Source organism: Dromiciops gliroides, chromosome 1, assembly GCF_019393635.1.
Source record: "Dromiciops gliroides isolate mDroGli1 chromosome 1, mDroGli1.pri, whole genome shotgun sequence".
Classification (NCBI taxonomy): domain Eukaryota; kingdom Metazoa; phylum Chordata; class Mammalia; order Microbiotheria; family Microbiotheriidae; genus Dromiciops; species Dromiciops gliroides.
In genome coordinates this window covers 732483927-732509690 of record NC_057861.1, presented here as the reverse complement: position 1 = coordinate 732509690, position 25764 = coordinate 732483927, and the positions used below count along the sequence as shown (strand labels likewise).

The window sequence follows — 25764 nt, the reverse complement described above, 5'->3', positions numbered from 1 at the left end:
AGCCATGTGGACACACGGGTATGCACTCACTAGTAAGCAACTGAATCCTTTTGTTAAGACCCCCAAGGAGAAATGAATTCTCCTTCCTTCCTATCCCTCCCTGCCCCACCTAAAATGTTTTTCACCAGGGCCAATATTTTGCAGTCTTATGTTGTCATTCGGTCGGTTCGGTCGTGTCCGACTCTTCGTGACCCCATTTGGGGTTTTCTTGGCAGAGATACTGGAGTGGTTTGCCATTTCCATCTCCAGCTCATTTGACAGATGAGGAAACTGAGGCAAACAGGGTTAAGTGACTTGCCCAGGATCACACAGCTAGCAAGTGTCTGAGGCCAGGTTTGAACTCAGGAAGATGGAGTCTTTCTGACTCCAGTTCCAGCACCCCATCCACTGTGCCCACCTAGCTGCCCAATCTTATATTAGCAAAACTAAAATTAAAATAGTGAAAAATCATCCACAGGTACCAACACCAACCGAAGCAGCCTTTATATAAATAAAAAATATTCATATTGAAATCATAAAGATACTGATCTATTACACCACATTTGTTTTATTTCCGGTGAACTTGGAAACCAAACAGCCCACTTACTCAAGGATCTACTTGCTAGAGACCAATTTGGGTACTTCTGATTACGATGAAAGGCAGGGACATTTCACTGGTGGCCTTTGTGATTTTTGTGTGCGTGTGTGTGTGTGTGTGTGTGTGTGTACACACTCAGTAAAAGACATGAACTGTTGGCCCTAGTGATTCCCTTCTTCATTCTATACGCTGTGTCATGCTTATCTATCTATGTGTAAGGGGGTTGCCCCTAAGATGGGCTACAGCATTTAGAAACAAGACATAAATGGCCTCTAACTGAACAGGATGCGTTCATCCTTCTCTAGTGAGTCACAGGGCAGCTGCTGGGCCCTACCAGCTCGGTTACTCAAGTGTCGTCCTTTCCATTGGACTCTCCCAATGTGCAATACAAGGTAAGGGAGATTGGTGCTCAACAATCCAATCAATACTTTGAAACAAATGTGGTTTTCACTTATGCCAAGTTTCATTCATGCATTAAGGCACCAGGATTATTTTCCCCAAAAAAATTTAACAGCAACCTGGTATGGAAAACAGTAAGATTTCACTCCTTTAACCATCATGCACTAAAGATTAAAATAGCCTCTGTAAAAGATATATTTATATATATAATATATATATATATATATGAAAACTCTTATGTACAGTTGTATCAAATACTTTTGTCTTCCTTTTGTACATAATATGTCTTTTGCATGTGTGTGCTTCAGACGCAAGTCCACTTCCAAACTCCTGATACTCCCCACGGAAGTTTTCAATTCTGTCCAATTTCAGGGATGCGTGTCTCAGACCTCTCTTTCCTGTGCAAGACTCATGAGCGTTCACGGGTTGAGGTAGCCATGACCTAGATATTTGGTACAAATAGTAATGGCACATTTCTCTGTACGTGGAAGCTTCCTCGCAGTGCTGCAGACTCATGACTGGAGTCACGGGGCTTGGGCAAGTGTCCATTGGGAAGAGAAGGCTTGGTCTGGGCCTCATTGCCAGTGAGTTCTGGGAAGCTGGAGGAGGCATTGGAAGCTCCCGTGAGTGCCACCCCTCTCGTCCCCAAAGACAAAGGGTGCAAGACAACAGACTCAGACTCAGAAGCTTTGCCTAAATCGTTTAAAGAGCCTCCTGTGGAGAAAAAGAAAAGATCACATCATACATTGTGTTCCCATCCCAGCTGTGAGAGCACCCTCAAATCATCATGGTTTCCAGGGAATGGAATATGACCAATCCATTCTTCAACGAGACCAGTGGATGTTAGAGAAAAAGCAAATGCCTACCGTTGTGGTCAAGAGGCGATGGCTTCTGGACACCAGATACCGGCATTCTATCATGGTTACTGGGGTAGAGAGAGTTTCTACTACCCTCTGGGTGTGAGTCAGCGAGAGCTCCATCACTCTGGGGTGAGACTTCCTGATGCAACAGGGGGTATTCTTGTTCATTCTTACTGGGCTCTTGGCTACCCCGTGTGCTTGGATGCGTATCATGCAGAGGATAGGAGTCCTTGTCCTTGGAATAACTGGTGACATCATTGAAGTCATTACAAACAGCTGGCATCCCATATTCTGAGAAGAGAGAAAAATGTCGACTTACTACAGGGGAAAAGATTTAGGTTTTTTAACATCCTTGTTAAACCATTTGGCACTGCCATGAAATTTACCCCATAAATACAACCTACAATGGTGGGGAACGACTGCATTGGAGTCCATAGAGATAAAGAAAAGGAACGGCTTGCTTCTAACGCTCCATGGTCATTGTGTGCTAGTTTGCAGTTAAGGAAGTTGGGGTACTGAAACCGTAACAAGCATACAGAGGTCAGGAACATCAAAAACACCCTGAATTTGGACCCTTGTCCCTTACATAAGAGGAGATCAGGGTATAGACTAGATAGGAGGTTTCGTGAGTAAAGGCAACTACTGAATGCAAGTGAAGAGTCTTGGCGAGTCAGTTACCAAGAGGTTGACTGATTTGCCCTGCGTCACAGGCAGTATGTCAGAGGCACGACTTGAATTCAGTTCTTGGCCCCACTAGCTAGCTACCCACTACACACCCTACTTTTTTCAGAAACTGTATTCCGAGTCATTCAGGGACATCGCTTTAGGATCACAGATAGCCACAAAAGCAAAACGCACCTTTCAAAAAACACAGGCCAAGAATCTGCCATTTCATTAGTCTATGAAATTCCCCTTCTCTGCATGTAGGAACTCCCTCCACCAATGTCAATGAACACCGCCAATACAGATGTTAGTAAGTAAGCACCAAGGTGCTAAATGGAGGACCAGACGGGGTAAGTGACTTCCCCAGCGGTATATGTGTCAAAGGAAATACAGTACAGTGAAATCATCGTCTACCAAGTGCCTACTCTGTGACTCAGCGCTGGGTATACAAAAGGAAGGAAAGGATAGAAGCTTACAGTCGGCTGAGGGCCTCCCACTATTGCATCCAGAAGCCTACATTTCTCATGAAAAAGAAATGGTCCCCAGGGGCAGCTAGGTGGCACAGTGGATAAAGCACCAGCCCTGGATTCAGGAGGACCTGAGTTCAAATCCACCCTCAGACACTTGACACTTACTAGCTGTGTGATCTTGGGCAAGTCACTTAACCCTCATTGCCCTGAAAAAAGAAAGAAAGAAAAAGAAAGAGAGAGAGAAAGAGAGAGAGGGAGGGAGGGAGAGAGAGAGAGGGAGGGAGGGAGGGAGGGAGGGAGGAAGGGAGGAAGGGAGGAAGGGAGGAAGGGAGGAAGGGAGGAAGGAAGGAAGGAAGGAAGGAAGGAAGGAAGGAAGGAAGGAAGGAAGGAAGGAAGGAAGGAAGGAAGGAAGGAAGGAAGGAAGGAAGGAAGGAAGGAAGGAAGGATCCCCAAAGGGTTTCCTCTACCTGTTTTCTCTGGACTAAATGTTCCATCTGCTGCTTTCCACACTTCTTTATTATGGCTTATACATAGTTTTGGCTGCCTATAAGCAGGCCCGTGGATGTCAACATCTGGATTCAGTCCTGCATCTCTCTGACACACACCTGCAATACAAGAATACCTGCTATCAATATCATAGTCCTTTATATGCTTCATCCTAAACCCCTATTTTAAGAGTTTAATGAGACGTCCAAACAGGTACGATTACTGCAAATGGAAGGTAATAACTGAAGAGAATACAAAATAAATAAGAGACTTTAGAGTAGACAGTTTGAGGGTAAAGAAAAGTAAACATGGATGATTAAGCTAAAAAGCTGTTTGTTACTGTTTTTACTGTTAAGCTCAGGAGGGCATGAAAAACAAGTATTCAAGTCCTGATGGCTTTTGAAAATGATTGGAAGAAAATAGGATGGGGGACTCTGGGTATGAAATACTGAACAATCTATTGGGCACTTAACTGGTTCTCTTTAATCCTTGTTAAAGGGATGGTTCTCTGTATGGGGGAAGGCAACTCAAATGAAAAAATGAAGATGAAAAAAGAAGAATATGAAGACATCTCTATTAAGAAAACTAATCTCAGTAATTAGAATCATGGGAATAAATAGTAGACGTAGAATCATGCATGGGACTTTGGGAAAGTCACTTTATTCCTGACCTCTCTCTAACAGCTTTCCCTAATTTCCAATCCTCAATGCTATGCTTAGAGAAATCTTATTCTGAGCTACCACCATCGTAAGGACATTACTGCAGGCAAGTGTGACTTAAATGCTGGCCTAAAAATGACACATCTTGCCCATATACGCAAGATGGTTTCAGCCAAAGAGGCCTACAAGCTCTTCCAAGAAAATATTATCTCCCACTTCTATGCCTTTCCAGTGTCCTCCACCCCCACCTCCGTCTCCCAGAGCATTCAAGTATCAGCTTCTATAAAATACCAATAGCTGGTTCCCCAATTTCTTTTTTTTTTTTTAAGTGAGGCAATTGGGGTTAAGTGACTTGCCCAGGGTCACACAGCTAGTAAGTGTTAAGTGTCTGAGGCCAGATGTGAACCCAGGTACTCCTGACTCCAGGGCCGGTGCTCTATCCACTGTGCCACCTAGCTGCCCCGGTTCCCCAATTTCTAACACGCTGTATTGTTTACCTGCCCCAGGAGAATGGTAACCTTGATAGCAGCAACTATCTCACTTTTGGTTTGGATCCCCACTGTCTGGTATACAGTCGACATTTAATAGGTGCTTGTTGCAGTTGTCCACCAAAACAGTGTTATGTGTAGAAGTCAAGCTGCCAAGCCAATCAGAAAGCTTACAGGCCAGCTAGACTTTAGTACTAAGAAGATTCCCTTCAGATGAAAGGTGCTGACCAAACTGCATGGGTCCAGCTCTCCCAAGGCCAAGTTTTAAGATGGAAGTAATTTGTGATGCTGCTTGAGAATTAGTGATACAGGGCAGCATTATCACCTGTATATGAGGCCACTCTCCCAGAACTCAGAAAGCCATAGCACCCATAAGAACCATGCGGCCCAGGACGGCAGAATCACAGACAAGAGGCCATACCATCACTTTCTATGTGTCCGTTGGCCTGATGGCCAGCCTCGGTCCTGACCACTGCTTCTTGTCTGTCTGAGAGCGTCCCCTGAGAAGACAGGTAACTTGGGACATCAGGTGGTACAATGGTTTCATCTGGAAGGAGGACAGAGCATTACAAAGCAGGACTCCCAATGACTGCTGTAAACAACTCCTACAGTGGACTCAAATTTCACTTTCTGAAAAGATGGTTGAAAAAGAGGAAGGGCAAAAAAGGGCAGCCCACCTGTCCTTGCTTAGTCTCAATTCAAAATATATTTTTTTTGCTTTGTTTTTGGCAGGGCAATGAGGGTCAAGTGACTTGCCCAGGGTCACACAGCTAGTAAGTGTCAAGTATCTGAGGCCAGATCTTAACTCGGGTCCTCCTGAATCCAGGACTGGTGATTTATCCACTGCGCTACCGAGCTGCCCCCACTTCAGATAATTTTACAGGCTTGAGTTATCTCATTTCCTGACCCATGGCAGGGGCTACAAGAGCAGCATGGGGGGTGTGGGGATGGCACGGAAGGTAGGCACTTGGTTGAAAAGTAGCTCTGACTGCAAGAAGTCCACAAAGCAAAAGAAAATCCAGAAGAATGAGTTTTTCAAAAAATACAATCTAACGGGGGCAGCTAGGTGGCACAGTGGATAAAGCACTGGCCTTGGATTCAGGAGGACCTGAGTTCAAATCCAGCCTCAGACACTTGACACTTAACTAGCTGTGTGACCCTGGGCAAGTCACTTAACTCTCATTGCCCTGCAAAAAAAAAAAAAATACAATCTAACGAGAGGAAAAAATGACTCATTTAGGAAATTCAAAGACCTGTCAGCTTTGCCATCTATTACCCAGCACTTAGCAAGTGTTTGGTGCATAGTAGGTGCTTAATTGATTGACATTCTAGACTTGAGTACAAGTCATCTCACCTTTCTAAGCCTCAGATTCTTCCATTTGAAACATGGGAAAACACTCCGTCCAATGGAAAACTAGGGTTGTGCAAAAAGTCCCCCATGAACCTCTCAGCTCACAGCAGGCAACCCTATTACAGTTAAGCTAGGTCAGCCTCAGGATGCCATCAGGAAGCATTTGCAAAGACCAAGGAAACTGACCTGTGTTGGTCACACTGTACTCCTCGCTCTTCTTCCTCGTTTGGTAGATGATGCAGACCCAGACCAGCGACGTCAGCACAATGCTGCACACCACCGCAATGGTGAAAATGCCCACGGTGGTTCCGTCTTTCCTGCAGCCTGGCATAGGTAAGACGCTCAGCTGGCTGTGGGCTCGTTCAGTGCCCAAGGCGTTTGACATCTCACACGTGTACCTGTCGGCATCCTCCGGCACCACACTCTGGATAATCAGCAGCTGGTTCCCAGGAGTGAAGTGGTGGCGGTCAGTGATGCTCACAGGCTGGTCACCCTTTAGCCAAGTGATACGGGGTGGGGGGCTTCCACTTGCTTTGCACTGCAGAGCCACAGTTTCTCCAACAGCTGCCACACGATCTTCTAAGGGAATCATTAAGGATGGAGTTTCTAAAACAAGAGAAATTTTACAAATGAGCTGGACCTGCTTAGGTAAGCTACTTCAAAGTCGTAACTAATTTAAGAAGAAATGGAGGCATCTCAGGTGAATATCAGAAGGGATTTGAACCCGGGACCTCTGACTAGAGGGCCAGTGCCATCAAGGTTGTCCCTCCCAGACACAATGACAGACGTGTAGAGCCTTGCCTAAGACCGTGAGGGTGGCATTGGCCGACACTGAGCCAGCTGAATTCTGGGCCGTGCAGCTATAGACTCCCATGTCATCAATCTTCACATCAGTGATGAAAAAAACAACGTCGTCTGGCATGACGAGCATGCGGCGCTCCCGGGCAGCTGGGAAGTCAGTGCCACCGTCCTTCTGCCAGGCGATCTGGGGGTTGGGGTGTCCACTGGCAGCACATTCCAGGCGCGCGGTGGTGCCCGTGCGGATGGCAATGTCATGGGGCATCTTCGTGAACGAGGGCAACACTGCAAAGCAGACACACACACACACAAAGCTCCAGAAAAATCCTTTTTGGACAAACATTTACATGACACTCTTCACATGTTTTGGAAAAAAAAATCCTACAATGCCCCCAAACTGTCATCTAAGCTTATCTGCCTCATCTTCGAGATATTCTCTACCAACCTGACCACCCCCTGATCCCAGCAGGCCACAACACGGCCCAGCCCAGGGCTGGAAAACACAATCTCCAACTGTAGAGAAGCCATCACCACTCTCCTCAGCATCCCCCCAGGGCCATTCAATGCTACAGTCCCTTTAATAAGGAAGGGGGAAAGAAACATTTATTAAGAGCCTACGGGTGGCTAGGTGGCGCAGTGGATAGAGCACCGGCCCTGGATTCAGGAGAACCCGAGTTCAAATCCGGCCTCAGACACTTGACACTTACTAGCTGTGTGACCCTGGGCAAGTCACTTAACCCCCATTGCCCTGCAAAAATAAAACAAACAAACAAAAAAAAAAGCCTACTATGAGGGGCATCTAGATGGCGCAGTGGTTAAAGCGCTGGCTCTGGATTCAGGAGGACCTGAGTTCAAATCCGGCCTCAGACACTTGACACTTACTAGCTGTGTGACCCTGGGCAAGTCACTTAACCCCCATTGCCCCACCCCCCCCAAAAGAGCCTACTATGTGCGAGGCACCAGGGCAAGAACTTGACAAAGAGTTTCTCATTTCTTTGATCCTCACAACAGCCCTGGAAAGTGTTTGCTACGTCATATCCCGCTGTTGTCTGAACCTTTACCCAGGTCATGGATAAAAACACTCCAAGCACAGATCCCTATGGACAGCGCTACACTCAAGACCACCTCAACTGGATGCTAAACCAGCAGGCGTTAACTCCCCCTTGGGTCTGTCTGGCTCTCTGATTTCAATTCAATCAATGAGTATTTATGAAACGCCTACTATGTGAGAGGCTTTATCAAATGTTTGCGTTACTGAACCGGTGTGGGAAATGTTGGTTCTATCTCTGGACCAGAGTTCCAAGGAAAGGGGAACTTATTGTAGAAGACTCTGGAGGTAACCAAGTCCTCCTGTTGTTTACACGTCTGCTTAGCATCCCTAGAGAGACGGGAAGAGCAAGAAGCTGCTTAAGGGAAGGCGGCAAAACACATTCCTACAAAATCTCCCTTAGCTGACTTGTGATACTTGAACTTGTCATTCTTCCGTAGAACTAGGCAGCTCCTGGGATGGCATGGCGTGCCTTCTGTGAAGGAATTCTTCAGCGCTCAGTAAGGTCACAGGATCATAGATTTACACCGGGAAAGGACCTGCAGAGGCGGTCTAGTCTCATCCCATTTTACAGATGAGGACACGGAGAGCCAGACAAGTTATGTCTTATCCAAGCACATAAGTGGCAGAATCAAGATTTGAACCCAGGTCCACTGACTCCCAAAGCCAACGTTTTCCTAGCCCGCCAAGTCCCTGACCAACCTACTTCCCTGAAGCCCTAAGAGTTGGGGTGAGTGGGAGGCCAGAATTAGAAGCCTCTTCTCCTCACCATTCACTGTGAGCCGGGCCTTGTGAGAATAGGTGGAGCCAAAGTGGTTGGTGATCACGCACTGGTACCGTCCCTCATGGCGGAATGTGACCTGGCGGATATGTAGGATGGTGGTGTACTCCATGACCTCCCCTGCCTGTGCCCGAACGTGGGCAAAGTTCTCGATGTCGGCGTTGGAGAGGACCTCATTGTCCTTCTTCCAGGCAAAAGTCATCGGCGAGCTGCTGCTGCTGGCGGCTGAGCACGTGAAGCGGATGTCCTTGCCCACCACTGCCACGGTTGTCTCCGGCTGGGTGATGATCCGTGGCTTTGGAAAGTCATCTGCCAAAAGACAGCGTGGCCTGTGGTCACTCAGAGCCATTGATGATGACACAGTGACCCACTCAGCCTTGTAAATGAGCAAGAACCATAAAGAAGGGGAGCCAAACAGCACACACTTGGGCAGGGGACAAGGCGTCTGGAGAGTCCCCAAACTACCAACTCCCTCCCCAAACCCCCGAATCCCGAGTCATTCCCCCCCCTACTTCTGGACAGTTCTAATGACTAGCGAGTTTGACTTCCTGTCAGCCCTCCATTCACCTCCTGGTTATTTCTACCCATTGCTTCTGCTTTAGCCCTAGAGGGAAGTAGAGAGTGAGGCGTGATGAGAAGCCTTCGGGTTTGAAGAGTCCCAGATCCTTGACTTCCATTCTGGCTTTGTCCCTAATGGCCTTTACAAACTTGGGCAAATCACCTCCCGTCTATGAAACACAGTATCCTCCTTTGTGCAATGAGAGGAGTGGCTCATAATGACCTGGTGTGGACATAAAGTTAGCATTCTATGACGCCACGTCTCATTTCCCTACGAAGGTATGGATCACGCTCCTCCGAGTCTTGGCTTCTTCAAGCCAAGATAATCAAAGGACACACATTCAAGGTCCTCCACCATCACTATCCCCTCCCCCGGCTCATCACTACTAAAAATGTGGGGCCCAGAACAGAACACGACACACCAGGAGGAGTCTGAGCAGGACCCAGGGCAGTGGGGCTACCACTAGCTAGTCCTAAAGGCAGCAGGAATGAGGGACACCAGAGGCCCCACCTCTTCCTATTACAATTGAGGAAAAGAAAGACTGAGCAACTTGCCCAAGCTCCCAATACTACATTCTAGCTGTAGATTCTAAGACTTAACAGTCCCTTCCCTCACATCTTCTCAAAGGCATGTATTACGTACAGACTTGGGCAAATATCATATAATTTGAGGAAGAAGAGAGCCACAAAGGAAGGCTTCCTGTGCAAAGAGGCACCGGGAGCCTTAAGGGAAGATAACGCCGATGCGAAGTCGAGCTGAGGCCAAAACCCAACGCTCTTGGGTTCCTATCCAGAGCACCACCCATTGCACCACACTGCCCCCCGACCCAATCTCAAAGCAGTCAACAATCAAGAGCGAATTCTGTTGACAAAGTATTATTAAGCACTACTGATCTTTGCCTGTTTGCTTTTTCTAGAGTCCAGTCCCCGTAGCAAAGGAAAGCAACAAAGTGATCCGGGCCAAGCGTCCCCTCCGGGCTCCTGTGGAGAGTGAGTGAGTGAGTGAGTGAGTGAGTGAGTGAGTGAGTGAGTGAGTGAGTGAGTGTGTGTGTGTGTGTGTGTGTGTGTGTGTGTCCAGCTCTATCCTCTTTGTGTCACGTGCTTGAAGCTCTCCCACTGTGCAGAATGCAGTAACTAATTACTTGATAAACTTTTATTGGAGGTAATTCCCTTTCTTAAGAAATGACTGGACAGGAGGGGCAGCCTTTGCTAAGTGTCCCCATACTGGGGAAAAATGAAGAAAAACTCATCTCTTTTTCTGCTAACACTGTTGGAGACTTGACCAGAACCACTAAGGAGCCAAGCTTTTCTAGTGCTGGAGCATTTGGGTCAGAATGATCCCTTATCGAAAACCAAGAGGCCCGAGCCATGCCTGCCTAGGGATGGCGTTTGGGGCACCAATTCAGAGCAGAAGCCTAGGATCATATAGTGACAGCACCTTTGGAAAGGGGTGAGGAGGGAACCTGAGGCAAGTGCAGAAGAACCAGAATCTCCCTATAACACCCTCAGCCCCAAAAGACTCCAGCTCTGGGAAACTGGCCCTGATCAAAGGTGGTCATCTGAGCCAAGTGTCCCCTCTGTGGGCTACCAAAGGGAGCCTTCAACGATAGCCTATTTAAAGCAAAAGGAGAAAGTAAAAATTCAGCTCCTCCTTTCAGTAAAGTTTTCTGGCCACAAGGCTTTATTGTACCAGCTTAAAAGCAGGCGTGTATATGTGTGCATGTGTGTGTGTGTGTGTGTGTGTGTGTGTGTGTGTTTTCAGCTGTTCAGGATTCTCTACGCTCATCTGCAACCATACTTGGCTAGAGCCACCACAGGACAAAAGGAGAGCAAAAGCTACATTCCAAACACCAAAACAAACCAGGGAAAAAAAAAATTTAAAGCTATAAATGCAAATTTCAGTCAAGCAAAAGCTCAGTCTGTAAGACAGTCCTAGGCAATGACGAGGGCTTGGGAATATAGAACTCTGATGTTTATATATTCCTATGTATTTAAAGATGCATTCTCCTGAGACTTCATCTTCCTGTCTTTAACCTTTGGTCCTTGGGGGTAAGAGAAGCATCCCCCTAAAGACCCTTGGACCACATGATGCAGATGCTACCAAGGCCAAGCCCTCCTAGCCAGCCAAGCACACCAGCAAGTTCCTAAGTGACTTCCTACCGCCAAGATCTCCATCCTGCTGGTGAAACACACCCCACCCCCACCAAAGGCCACGTAGTAAGAACACTGTATACAGTAAACACTGCCTGTGGTTTCCATGGGTAATAGATTGCATCCAGCAACAAATCTCTAACCATGGCCTGGGGTTTGCTGCAATGCCACAAATCACTCCAAGAATGAATGACAAGTTCTCGCTGGCATCTGGGCCCGTAAGCCTGACCTCAGAAGTTGAACAACAAGCTACCAAGATGCTCTTACCACACACAAAACTCTCTGGCGGCACGGAGAAGATGCTCTGGCCCTTCAGGGACTCTGGGTGAGCACAGGTGGCCTCAACTGTGGTGTGGAGGCCTCTGCCCATTAACCACTGTGGTACCCACTTCAGCTGGCAGTCACATAGGAAACTGTCGCTGTTGATGTGGCTGAAAGAAAAAAAAAATACCACGATTAGGTGGCAACCTTGGGGAAGGGATGCTCAGTATGTGTAACCATTTCAAATCCATCCAGCAAGCCTCACCCCGTCCTTCCTAAAAGATCATTAACAGCCCCCAGGTCCCAACAAAGCAGGTGGGGGATTTTCACACTTTTCATAGAAAGATGACAACTGGAATTCTAACCCAAAGATGTCCACCCTTGGGCCTCTTTCAGGGGCTCGGCACGGAATCCCTGCTCTGCCACTAACTCCATGACCTGGGGCATTTCCTCCCTGTGCCTCAGTTTCCTCATAGGTAAAATGACAAGGCAGAACTACATGATCCCTAGAGCGCCTTCTAGACCTCCTTGGATGACAACTATAAAGTGAATACAGTGTACATGTCTGCTCCCTACACTGTCAAAGGATGCTTGGAACACCTAAGCTATGGGTGCTATAAAGGAAGGAGAGAAAAGGTGTCCCACAGAAAACTGAAAAAGAGACTTGATCTCATACATGGCTAACAAAGGAGAGAAGTTCTTTGAAGGTCTGTTGTCTCTCCTCTGTCTCTGTCGCTCCATCTCTGTCTGTCTCTCTCTCTCTCTGTCTCCCTTCCCCCACCTTCCTCCCTCCCCCAGCTGTTATTTTCTATTTGGCAAAGACAAATGTTGTAATATTTTGAAATGGAGGCCTGGCCAGCATGTTCCCCCTCCCTGTTTGTGCATCTCCTCGTGCACCCGCATTATTTTGGAGGTCAGTCCGTGGGATTCGGCTCGGCTCTTTGTAAACAGCACCCGCCAGTTCGCTACCACTGCACTAGGAGCATGAGAATGTGAAGCCTCGGTTTCGTATGGATCCAATCAAAACAGTGACTGTTTTCTTTCTTCATTTCTCAGCCACTGAGAAGGGGATTTTTCCCCAGAAATCGGGACGGCCATCTAAGCGGACATTCCTTCGCACAGAGTCACTGGATGAGCAGTCGGCTCGAGGGCCGGGTGCATCGGCTCGCTGCAGGCCCTCGGAAGCCCTCCACGCTGGCTCGTGGGCCGCGAGAGGCTGGCTTTGTGACCACAGGCCCAGCTCAACTTTCCATGGTCCAGGAGAAAGAAGGCACGAATAACAGATCAATAGTGAACTCAAGGTCTTTACATTAAACAACAAGGTTTTGTCTTTTCTGACCCCATTTAAAAAAACCTGGTAAGCCAGGGTGGGAGATCTGCTGTTAAATGGGGCAGCAAGAAGCCAGATGTATCTCCTAGACTAGAGCCTTAAAAAGTGAGGAGAAGTCATTTCCATCTGTTTGGGCTCCCTCCTGCTCTACTGCCTTGCCATCCGTTTAAATACCTTCAGTCAGTTCATTTGGTGACTGAGCTCAGAACTTACTTATGTGATCTTTAAAAGAAAAGGTTAAAAATTGTAAACATGTCATTGGAGGAAAAATATTATTAAAAAAAAAACTAATCATGTGATCTTCAGGCTCAAGTAGGCATGGAGTACTGACTTGGAAAACCACCAATGAACATTATCTATGTGGTATTGTATTTTTATTTATTTTGTTAAAAGTTTCCCAACTACACATTAATCTGGTTCTAAGCACTGGGGAGTCTTGCAGGCAACAAGGTTGACAACTCCAATGTAGGCCTTAAAAATCGGTCAAGATTTCTTTTTCGAACCCAAGAAGGTAATACAAAGGATAATGTGTTCTAGACTGTATTATGATTGGCTAGTACTAAGTCTAATGGATCAGAACTTTTTTTAAAAAGCTCTTGCACTGTTCTGAGGGGTCCTTTGCTCAGCTCTCATCAGCCAGACTGGACAACCAAGGGGACAGCTCAGTTCCCCAAGAAGCACCTTCATCAATCTAAGCTGCAGAGTTGGCAACTGACCAGCCCCATAGCCCATGTCCCCCACACTAGAAGGGGTATAGCTTAACTGCCTTTCCCAAGTGGTCAGGAAGAAGGTACCAGGCATAGCAAAAATAAATCATGCTACCATCCTGAAGAGTCTTCAGCTACTCATCTGGGGAGAGAACTATTTTTAATTCTATGACTTACAGGAATCGGCTTCTCAGTCTGGGAAAATAAATATTAATACCGACAAGAATGAGTACAAAACGAGGCCGAATGAGGCCCTTGCCGCCTGAAAGATGTTGCTGGTTTGAGTTGGCTTGGTTCATCGGGAGATGACTCCTCTACTCCCCCATGTCGACCCCTCCTTTTCCCTGCCTTTGGAAGAAATGACAGTCTGGGGAGAGGCTACTCATGTTGGGGAGTGAGGACCCCCGGACAAGAGATGCTCTGATACAACAAAGGGAAATTTGACCAAAAAGGAAGGCGCCAGTCACCTCGCTACCTGGGAATGAAAGGTAAGTTGGTGGAGCCCGTCATTCAGAGACAGAAAAGCCCCTGGGAAGAAGGAGCAAGCTCTGTCGCCGCCATGTCCTAACAAGGCTAGCCCCACTTGTTTCGGTCCTATCATTTAAAATGAAAAGGCAGGCCAGCCAACTACTCTCCCAGCTAAGAGGCGCTGCCTTGAAACGTCTCCCCTCCAGCTATTCCAATACTGCACTGGCTGGAATCGTACATTTTCCTGATTCCAACTTGAAGTGTGTTTCCAATCATCGCTTGTGGAAATTTACCCAGAGGATGACTAAGCGGGCAACACAACCTGCCTGCAAGGAAGAAGGGGAGGCTGGTTTCAGGCCAGTCAGCACTAAGCTGGGGAAATGCAGGGGCTGATTGGAATCCCAGACAAGAGCATCAGGACTAGGGTCCAGAATCAGGTCAAAACATGACTGGTGGTCCCTACCACCAGAGAGCTCCAAACTGGGAAGACAGAGTGTTATCAGGGACTTTCAAACCGCGGGGATCAGAGACCAGAGCGGAAGGGCCCTTTGGCACTATCCGGTCCAAACCCAATTTACAAATCTAAGAACTGAGGCCCAGAGGGCTTCGACTGTCCCCAAGTCCTACGCGGACATATCTCCCCAGGCCCATTTCCAGAGTCACTAAGTAACTGTGGTTGGAGAGTGTTCTCTGTATACAGCCCGACATCGATCCAAAGGGGCACAGCAATACTTGATGAGTATCACCTCTTGTTAGAAGAAGGGGTAGAGGAGTTCCAGGAGTCCAAATTGGCTACCTTACCTCGCCGAAGTAGTATCCTGAGTGGCCCAGTCGGAAAGAAAGAACGAGGGGGGGAGGGGGAAGGAAGGAAGGAAGGAAGGAAGGAAGGAAGGAAGGAAGGAAGGAAGGAAGGAAGGAAGGAAGGAAGGAAGGAAGGAAGGAAGGAAGGAAGGAAGGAAGGAAAAGAGAGAGGGGGAAGGGAGGAAGGAAGGGAAGGAGGAAGGTGGAAGGCAAGCTGGCTCTTTTAGGAATCAGCTGGAAGATGAGTTTTTCCTCACCAATAAAACCTCCAAAGTTCCTATCCCAGGTGAAGGAATCCAGTGCTCTGATGCACTTAAAAGCTCGAACAGGCAAAAGGCTAAGTAATTCTCTACTCAGGCTACATCAGCAAGGACCAGGTTCACCCCATTTATCACTAAATGAATCTGGTTTTGCTGTATCTAGAATCATGAAATTGGAAGCTCTGAGCATTCTCCATCCGAGGTTACTCACTCAAAGACTGGCCACTGGCTGAGTGTGCTTTAAGCAGCTTTGACTCCCATTGGTGAGACACTGTTGAAATCGGGATCTTTCAAAGGATCCAAAAGGAAAGCAGGAGGAGACATAAGAGAGGAGCAAGTACAAAAGAAGCTGCTCTGCCCACATATGGGGCGTGCCAGCTGCACCCTAGGCCCTGCTTCCGTTATTCACATACTTGGAAAGAAAGTGGAAAATAGAATTAGGTTCTTAGGGTCTTCACTGCGTATGGTGACAGACTTAGCCAATCCATGATGAGGGATAAATAGGAGGCTAATTATTTCATTTACTGGATGATTCCAAGTGGGGCTCAATTAAATAAACTACATGATTGGCAAAAACAAACATCTAAAACGGAGGGTGGGGGGGGCGGTAAGAGAGTGAAAGAGAGACAGTGAGAGGGACTCCTTTGGCTGTCTGGTAAAACCTAGGGACCCCTTCCTGGAATGTTTTTTGTTTTCTTTTGGTGGGGCAATGAGGATTAAGTGAGTTGCCCAGTGTCACATAGCTAGTGTCAAGTGTCTATGGTCACATTTTAACTCAGATCCTCCTGAATCCAGGGCTGGTGCTTTATCCACTGTGCTACCTATCTGCCCCCTCCTGGGATGTTTTTAAAGGCATAAAATAAATGCATAGGAAATCAAAGGAAACCAATGATTTAGAAATACAGTTAATTTTAACTTTTCTGATTACCACCTGTCTCTGCCCTTCTGCCCAACCCCAACAAGGGCACCCCCCCCCTTACACAGTATACACACACACACACAGCATTCCAAATCACTTACAGCTCTTTAAGATTCTTCATCTTAGCAAAAGCATCAAACTGGATGGACCTTATTGCATTCTCTCCAAGGTTCCTGAAAAAGACAAGGGAAGAGCAGATGCTCCATTGGCCCCAAGAGAGCCCAGCTCTTTTCTTTGCACAGACCAACGTCATCTTAAATTGGGAAGCGGGGAGCATGATCCACCGAAGGTGCTTCCTGAACTCTTGTAGGGTCTGTAAAAATAGCCTTGAGTCCCCCACCCACAGGTCACTGCTGGAGCTGGCTCCTTCAACATCCGCCAAGCATCTGGTGTGGTACTGGCCACTAAATGTGCAGAGACAAAAATGAAAACCAGTCCTTGTCCTCAAGAAGCGTATGTTCGACTGGAAAAGAAAGGCCGGGGAATCATCATCTAAGAGTTCCCAGCACAACTTCTGAACCAGACTAGGTTACAAAAAGGAAACAGAGGTTCAGAAAGTCACTGCTAGAAGCATCCCAAGCAGGGACAGTAGTAACGTCTCTGCTTTGTTCTAATTTCTCGGGGGCGGAGGAAAGAACTGGTCAAAGATAAGTGGACCAAGAGAGAGCATTGAGCTTTCTTTATAGTAAAGCTGTTGGTTCTAGTGCCAGACATTAGGGGAAGCTAGAAATGGAATCTGGGCCTAGGGAGGAGCCCCCTGTGATCCTGAGGCTGGGAAGGGAGGTGAGTGGGAGAAAAGAGTATATATTCCAATACCAATCCCATTAATGGAAGGCACCCCAATTTGCCATATGTTCTCGAGCTCCCTTCCTGGCATCCACCGAATAAAGGGCAAAGTTGAGGCTGACTTATGATGAGAAGGAAGCAGCTGGCCTCTCCCAGCAGCCTGGCTTCTCAGTTTACAAAGACACTATGAAATTGCTAGCAGACCTCTCAGGCAGCCCTGTTTGGCAGGCCCCTCGGCCCAGCGAGGCACGGCGGGTACTCACAGGTGCTCCAGGACCTCCAGTCCTGAGAACGCTCTCTTGGCCACGGATCTGATCTTGTTTCCAAACAGAGTCCTGCAGTTTCCAAACAGACAGTACCCAGATGAACAAAAGGAAAACGACTCTCAAAAAAAAAAACAAAACAAATGGGGGTGTGGGGGTGGAACAGGAAATGGAAAAAAGACAAAGCCTAGTTAGAGAGGCAAGATCAACCCTGGACTAGGAACCCAGCCTGCACTGAGGCCAAGGAGCTGCCTACACAGAACTCCCCCTAGCCCCACCTTGCAATGTGATTCTTTCTCTCTTAGAATTTACTAGTGATGACACACTAACAGTCACAGCCTCGTCCTGTCCCCAAAAGGCCGGCTGCCCCGAGGTCATCTCTAAGGACCCCTCACGGAGAGAGCCAAGGGCTCTGGAGGAACCGTCCTGGTTCATTTCTGGCCGCTTCTATGCCAGTGGGGAGAGGAAGCCACAGCCTCCCAGCTGGTCATGCAAACAGGGCTGGTAATGGATATTCTCTGGGGAGAGAAGGAAGACTTGGTACTTGCTTTAAGGGAAGGAGAACAGCAGCAGCCCAGAGCAGGTAAAGGAATCCGGCTCGAGGGAGGTGGGATGGATTGGCTGCTCTGGCCCCAGAGTCATCCACCTTTCCTAAGAAATAGGGGCAGAGGCTGGGGGAAAGGAAGGGAGTGGGAATCACCACACTACTCTTCTTGGCTTCTCCACTTAGCACACTGCCCAGAGGGCACCTTCCAGCTCTTAACTTTCAGGGGGGATGGAGGCATTTTCTTGCAAGAGACCGAGAGAGAAGAAAACCTACTTTGCTTCCCGGGACAGTTTTGTTTTTAACAAATATATAAAAAGAGAAGCAATAGCATAGATGCAGAGTGTCTTACAGCTTTAGAAAAGCACTTCCCGTCAGATCCAAAGTGCAAGCATTATGACCCCCACTTTACAGATGGAAAGACTGAGGCTCAGCACTGATGTAGTCTGCCCACCATTATGTGACCCGTAAGTAGAGGAACTAGGACTTGAAACCGGCTGACTTCTGATTAGGGATCCAGCCTGTTTCCCCACACCCCAGCTGTCCTCACTTATCCTCTGAAATGCTTCAAAATGAACTCCCATGGGACAGTTGAATACAGGTCATTTAATCTCACCAGCATTAAGCTGGGTTTTACTTCATTCACATAAATGTTCCTTCCAGTGGCCTATCTTATAAAGAGGGAAAGCTTTTCTTTCTGGTGGGAACAACAATTAAAATTCCCAATTACTCAAGGAGTAGTTGTTTTGTGCAAGACCTGCATCAGACGAACAATAGCTGAATGAACCTAAGCAAGTCACTTAAACCCCAGGCAGCCATTCTACTGGTATGGATTTACTCACCAGGGGTTCTCTAAGCTGATGTAATTACAGGTTCAGATCTCCCATCCCTCACCCCCTCAAAAATTATCCGGTTGGTGGATTAATAAGGGCCCTATTTTCTCCCTAACTTTATGTGGACTGAGCATTAACATCTCCACCAGAAAGTAACTGGAAAGAGAAAAATAACCAGAGTTTAAGTCATGACCGGTGAGTTCTCCTGTGTGTTCACAGCTCCAGTTAAAGGCTGAATGGGCAAGAAAGTTGGAACCCTAGGCCACGCTGTGGTTTTCTGGCCTCATAAGGATTCAGGTTGTCCACACTCTTCTCTGTTGCATTCATGATGGATAACCAAGGCTTTGGCTGGATCTGAAAGTCTCCCAAGGGCTTCTAAGCTACCCTACGATATCTCAGAGAGAAGTATTGGCCCAAGCCATTCTCCTTTTCCTCCTCCCAATAATGTGTTTCTGACAGGACACAAGCCATGAGCAGGTAGGATGCACAAACATTCATTGTCCTGGCTAGGCCTGGCAGGGCCCATAGGCATTATAGTCAAGAGGAAGCAAAGCTCTCCCGTAGCATGAGCTCATTCACCTGGTGAGGATGTTCCATTTGAAAGAGTGACCTAAAATGACCACAGTCAAGAGCTGCAGAAATCAAGGCGAGTTTTATCCTCCCCCAGTGTCTTGACTCGGACCTTTTGTCGTCTTTCTTTTCCAGGAATATTTGGAGTGACTGGACTCTGCCCACCCCTCTTGGCCTCATCTGACACTCAAGGTTTAAGACAAATCATCTCCTACCAAGGATGCTACTGGTTCATTCCTCCAAAGGCTCTCTACAGAAGTGGCTCCATTTTCTATCCTAAAAAGCTCCCAAGCCTTTTAGAATCAATAGTATGACTGACACCAGAGCTATCTGGAAATATAGTTTGATGGTGGGGGGTTTTTATGGAGAGAAAGGTAGAGATATATTAGGATGGGGCAGGAAGAGTGTAAAATGAGTTAAAAAGAACATAGGACTATAGCAACAATCTGTAGCAACAAGGAGGCAGAAAGGACAGAGCCCTGGACCTGAAGCCAGTGTAAGGAATTAATTGTGATTTGGGGTTTCCATGGCCACATCTTTGCTTCATTATGGTCAGACTGAAAAGATGTAATCTTGAAAAGCCTAAGAGAAGATGGGTGTGTGAGAGAAGCTGTGTGTAGAGAGGAGCTGCGTGTAGAGAGGAGCTGCGTGTAGAGAGGACCTGTGTGTGGAGAGGAGCTGTGTGTGGAGAGGAGCTGCGTGTAGCGAGGAGCTGCGTGTAGCAAGGAGCTGCGTGTAGAGAGGAGCTGTGTGTAGCAAGGAGCTGCGTGTAGAGAGGAGCTGAGCTGCGTGTAGAGAGGAGCTGCGTGTGAGAGGAGCTGCGTGTGAGAGGAGCTGCGTGTAGCAAGGAGCTGCGTGTAGAGAGGAGCTGAGCTGCGTGTAGAGAGGAGCTGTGTGTGAGAGGAGCTGAGCTGCGTGTAGAGAGGAGCTGCGTGTAGAGAGGAGCTGCGTGTGAGAGGAGCTGCGTGTAGAGAGGAGCTGCGTGTAGAGAGGAGCTGCGTGTAGAGAGGAGCTGCGTGTAGAGAGGAGCTGCGTGTAGAGAGGAGCTGAGCTGCGTGTAGAGAGGAGCTGAGCTGCGTGTAGAGAGGAGCTGTGTGTAGAGCTTTGGCCCAAACTGGGGAGAGACTGCACAGCTGACTCTCATTGAAACTACGGACCCCAGGTGGTGGCGAGTTTGTGGAAGCGAGGCCAGCTCTTTGAGCTAGCTGAGCTGGAAACAAGTTTGGGTTTTGAGTCAGTCTTTGCTAGAGCCAGGGAGAGTATTCGTTTTCTCTTCCCCTGTTCCCTTTCTCATTGTCCCTGGCTTTATTAACTTCATCTGTGTTGTAAATTTTGTTCCCTTTAATAAAAGCTGGTTTGTGGAAAAGAGGCTGTTCATCTCCTTTCTTATTAGTCTGGGAAAAATAACTAATAAAGGCAGTTTGGAAGGGAGGAAACTTTGGCCCTAGAGGTCTCTTGTTATTTTCTGAACCCCAATATTACAGCAAGCCACCCAATTAACTACCCCCATATTAAATTTGGCCCTTACACCAGGAAGACTTGAAATTGAATCCAGCCCCAGACACTGACTATGTGACCCCAGGCAATCTGCCTCTGTATCCTCATTGGTAAAATGAGAATAAGAATATTATCTATCTCCTAGGGCTGTTGTGAGGATCAAATCAGATAATATTTGCAAACCTTAAAAGTTCACAGCTGTTGTTATTATTACATGTAACTCCTCCAACTATTTAAGGTTTTCAGAGTGCTTTTTTAAACAACACCTTACTCAGTCAGGAGACAGTTATTTTTTCAGTCACGTCCAACTCTTTGTCACCCTATTTGGGGGTGTTCTTGGCAGAGATGCTGGAGTGGTTGGCCATTTCCTTCTCCAGCTCATTTTACAGATGAGGAAACTGGGGAAGACAGGTTAAGTGACTTGCCCAGGGTCACATAGCTAGTAAATGTCTGAGGCTGGATTTGAACTCAAGAAATGAAAGTCTTCCTGACTCCACTGCACCACCTAGCTGCACCTCTGTCAAGTCTAAAGACACCAAAACAGGCAGCTTCCCCATTTTTACAAATGAGGAAACGATACCTCAGAGAGGCTGAGACTTGGCTATGATGATAGAACTAAGCCAGTATCTGGGGCTGGCTTTAAACCCAGGCAGGTCTTCCTAACAAGACAAAGTCCAACACTTTCTTCACGGTGCCACCAGCTCCAGGTTTGTCTATCCCAATGATGGGGACAAGGGAACCATTTCATGATCCCTACAGCTGACCTATGAGCACTGCGTGATGAAAGATCACTCATCAGGAACGTTATTTATATGAAAGGAGAGTTGGCCACACTGGTGCTCCTAACATCCTAAGATGACATCAGTGAAGGTGGAGTGAATGGTGTCTTCATGGATTCCTAAGGTCTTTGGATAGACACATATGCCTGAACCCAGGCTCAAAAACAGAGAAGAAAACTCTAGAAATAAAAAGATGCAGTGTCCTCCAACTACCAAAGTGACTTCATTTAGACAGAGGCAAGCTCTAGGCTCAAGCGCCTACCATCTTTAACCTTGGAAGATGGGCTCATGGGGCCACACAATACAGGGCCAGCCTGAATAGCATCCATCCACACAGTACGTTCTACCCAAAGCTACAACTGACTCTACCAGAAAGATGGGCTTTCCATGATGCTCCTAACTTCTCCAGAATGTTTTTCATGTTTTACCCATCAAGCCTGGAGAATAGCCCCAAAGGGGCAGACACAAAACCAGTCAAGACCATTAAAAGAGAAATTAAGGGGGCCTCAAAGGTCTTCAGGGAAAAAATGGATAGAAGAATGGAAATGTTATTCACTGCATTAATGGGGTATTGGAGGGAAAAGCAAAAAGCGAGCTGGACATGGTGTCAGAACGTCTGGGCCTGCAGGACTGCTAAGTGGTGTGTGACTACGGGCAAACTGCTTAACCTCTAAGCACTTTCCTCATCTGCAAAGTGGGGATAATCCTTGAGGACAACAAGCCTTAATGTATTACACAGATGTGTTATCATGTTCATCTCGGTAAGAAGAGCAAAAAGGACTGAAAATGAACAAATAGTCCAGATAATCTCATCCTAAAGCAATCCAGGTGAGCTGCCCCTTAAAGCAATTCAAATTTGGGGCAATTAAGACCCATAAAACAAGGGACAGAAACTGTCTAGAGTTTTCTAAAGGAGCTCATTTAAATTCAATAAATGAATGGCAAGGGTCTATTTAATAAAGGGACTGACTCAACAATTAATTCAAAGGATCACAAGAGCAAGAGGAAACCAAGAAGGTCTTTGGAGGATTGAAGACCCCCTAGGGCAGCTCTGTGGAACCCCTGTGGATAGAGCATTGGGCCTAGAAGCAGGAAGACTCATCTTCCTGGGTTCAAATCTGGCTTCAGACACTTACTAGATGCATGACCCTGGGCAAGTCACATTACCCTGTCTGCCTCAGTTTCCTCATCTGGTAAAATGAGGTGGAGAAGGAAAGGGCAAACCATTCCAGCATCTTTGCCAAGAAAATCCCAAATGGGGTGACCAAGAGTCCGACATGACTGAAAACAACTGACAAGGGGAGGGAGGGAGGAAAACCACCACCAAAGGCATCCCGTGGCCATTTTGAATAACTGATTCTTGGGCAACCTTTCCTTATATCAAGGCTAAATTTGTTTCTTTGTCCTTTCCCTCATTGCTTCTAACTTGTAGAAAGAACACTCAAATTAGCCTTTCTTGAGCTTTCAAAATCATGACTAAACACACACTCAGGCACCACACTCTTGTACAATACTTGTGATTTCGCCCTCCAAACATCTTTGTCAGAACTGACAAAGAGGAGCAAAACCCACTCATCTCTCTGTCCCTATTTCCCTTGGTCACCCTCTGTTGTCAGGGCTGATAATAATAAATAAATATAATAACAATCAATAATAAATTGATAATAAATGACCGATATAGTCAGAGGAAGTTGAGAATAAGGGAAGGAGAAAGACAGGCAAGCTAGTCGACCCAGCCCCCAATTAGCCTCTAGACAGTGAACCAAGATTTAATACCCCTACCCCACCCCCAACTCGCTGAGGCTAAAGCCAAAAGAAATCCTCTGAAGAAATCTGGGGATGACCTTCTCAAGATTAAAAATAGCTGTTTATGGTGTGAAGGTCTAGACCTTCCTCATGAAGTCAGATGTAGCGAGAAGACATAATGGATGCAGAGAGGTTCTCCCAATACAAGCTCCCCCAGTCCGGGCTCCTATTAAATGCCACTGGGGCAGCCAGCAGATGCAGGCCTCTCTTTCTCCTCCCGTTTCTCCCCCACAAAAGAGGAGCTAGGTCGAGGCCTGCCATTCTCCGGCCGAGCCCAGAACAAAGGCGGATTCCAGGGGAGCGGAGGACGCTTCTCCACAGATGAGGGGATCGGCAGGACTTCAAACGCGGAGATACTCACAGCTTGTTCAGGCTGTCTAGTCCCGTAAATGCCCCACTGGTGTCTTCTATTGTCCCTGAAATCTCGTTATGGTTCAGATCTCTGGGGAGAAGACAAAAGAAAGCTCACAGTCAATTTCTCAGGCCTGAATCTGTCATTCCCAAAGGACAGAAAAGGGACTGGGAAGGGGCTGAGAGCGCATTTTCCCTCTGCACACTGATGCGACCAGAGAAGGAAAAACATACACAGAGGTAGCCCAGGCCTAGAAGGCCCGAGGTCCCTTCCAGCTCTGCAGATTAGCAGAAGTCCATAAAGCAGAATCAGAGTCTCAGTGCATAAACATCAAGCTGCACCAGGAGGTTTGGGACACCCTGTATAGATGCAATGGCTGCCCATGCCCTAGAATACCAGAAAGGCTCTTCCGGGCTTAGAGCCGGCTTAACTTATTCATGATACATACTCTTGTAAGCCAACTGACTTCATTCCTTTTCCAAACTGATGGCTTCAAAGATGATTTCCAAAAATTTTTTTAAATAAAAGGAGCATGGGGGCAGCTAGGTAGCACACTAGATAAAGCACCGGCCCTGGATTCAGGAGGACCTGAGTTCAAATCCAGCCTCAGATACTTGACACTCACTAGTTGTGTGACCCTGGGCAAGTCACTTAACCCTCATTGCCCCACAAAAAAATGAATGAATGAGTAAATAAGTAAGTAAAATAAATAAACAAACAAATAAATAAATGGAGCAGCCAAAGAATAAAGGGGCATTTGTATTCACATTCAATGAGCTCTGCTGATCATGCCAGGAGAAATGGTGGTGCAGCACACTGTGGGGATACTTGGGAGTTAAAGGACCCAAGTTCAAATCCCCGGTCTGCTAACAGCGTGTCCCTTTTCTGTCGATCCCAGAGTTCAAAGTGACTTCTGCGGGTCCCTTTTCCAGTCTCCAATCTATGGTCCTATGAGCCAAGTCCATTCTCTTCTCAACCCTTTTTCCTCTGAGAAGCCCCTTTCCCATGCTCCCCCTTCTCTATCTTCTTTCATATCAAGGGAGCCCCCCAGTCACTTGGTCTGGGGCCCCAGGGACCAAAGCCAGGTCCTTCCAAGTGGGCTTTCCCACTGTGGCTTTCTCCGGAGGCCAGAAGAAGGGAAGCTCCAGGGTGATCTTTGTCCTGCTCAGAGGAGCCGAGACATGTTGCCGCTGAGAAGGGAGAGCTCCCTTCAGTCATGGCACCCCCTATTCTCTCCTCCTGAAAAGCCGGCTCCCCTGACCAGCCCTGCCTTTGTGCTCTCCTCCTTGGCACCCCCGCCCCAGCTGCCAATTTCCTCTTTTTTCTGGCCTGCTGAGCCTGAATGCGGCTGCCTTGCTAATCACCTCCTTGTCTTGCAGGGGGTCCCGAGGCTGACCTCTGGGGGAAGGGTTCAGCATTTCAGCAGTTTCACCCTCACCAAAGGCTCCCCCCACAATAGGCCATAATTAAAGCAGGCTCTCGAGTTTTTCACTAGATGCCCAACCAATAGGCCTGAACCAGAAGGGGCTCCCCACTCTCCCCCCACACACTTGTTTCCTCTTCTCTTTTTGCTAGAACTGGCTGAGGGCGCCCAGGCCCAAGCAAGGGGGCTGCGAATGCCATTGCCCGACTTCTTTGGAACACTCCAAATGTCTCCGCTGGCAGCTGACTGAGAGAAATGGACCCCTCTGAATGCCAGCAATTGAAAAGCTTTGGGAAAGTCCCCAGAAAAGCCTCGTAGTGACTTCCTCCAAGCCAAATACAATGGAAAGGAGCAAACCCGCATCTCCAAGCCCAGGAACCCAGGAAGGAGACACCATCCCCGCTCTCCTTTTGTGTGTCCGCTATTAACGAGGGAGGCCCTGTGAATTGGAGAGAATACCCCCACCCCCACCACACTGGCCAGCTCCCCACACAAGCGGGCATCCAGTTTGGACGCTCCTTTGGATAGGTCAGGAAGGGAGCACACAAAACAGCCCCAGTGTACTCTGGATTGAATGGAAATTCTCCAGATCTTAGAAACACATGACAACAGAGAGAGACCCAGGAGCCAGACAATGGCGAGAGCCAGGCCCTCTCCTCCCCTTTACTCTGGGCCAACTTATTCACACAGCTGACGGAAGGGGTCTGTGAAGGGAACCTGGAAGACGCTGCCGCCACCACCGCAAAGAGCCCACTACCAGGCCGAGGGGCCTCGCTCAGGAGGCAGCAGCGGGGCTGACGAGCCTCAGGGAAATGCTGAACACTTCTGGCCCTGGAGAGGTTCCTTTTCAAGCCTCCTTATGGAGTGAAGGGCATT

At 47.6% G+C, this 25764-nt stretch overlaps 1 protein-coding gene across 1 annotated transcript in view; it reads right to left on the bottom strand.

The window, feature by feature from the left end:
- Nucleotides 1–312: 312 nt before the first annotated feature.
- The window catches only part of LRIG1 (leucine rich repeats and immunoglobulin like domains 1), a 137861-nt gene continuing 112409 nt past the window's right edge, over nucleotides 313–25764 (bottom strand). The window contains exons 9-19 of the mRNA XM_043986768.1: nucleotides 23475–23555; nucleotides 17085–17156; nucleotides 16137–16208; nucleotides 11557–11720; nucleotides 8569–8889; nucleotides 6755–7036; nucleotides 6140–6559; nucleotides 5024–5149; nucleotides 3437–3574; nucleotides 1843–2127; nucleotides 313–1690 (exon numbers count right to left, since the gene is read on the bottom strand). Of these exons, the coding sequence (XP_043842703.1) occupies nucleotides 1419–1690; nucleotides 1843–2127; nucleotides 3437–3574; nucleotides 5024–5149; nucleotides 6140–6559; nucleotides 6755–7036; nucleotides 8569–8889; nucleotides 11557–11720; nucleotides 16137–16208; nucleotides 17085–17156; nucleotides 23475–23555 (2233 nt within the window). The 3' untranslated portion in view covers nucleotides 313–1418. The remainder of the gene's footprint in view (nucleotides 1691–1842; nucleotides 2128–3436; nucleotides 3575–5023; nucleotides 5150–6139; nucleotides 6560–6754; nucleotides 7037–8568; nucleotides 8890–11556; nucleotides 11721–16136; nucleotides 16209–17084; nucleotides 17157–23474; nucleotides 23556–25764) is intronic.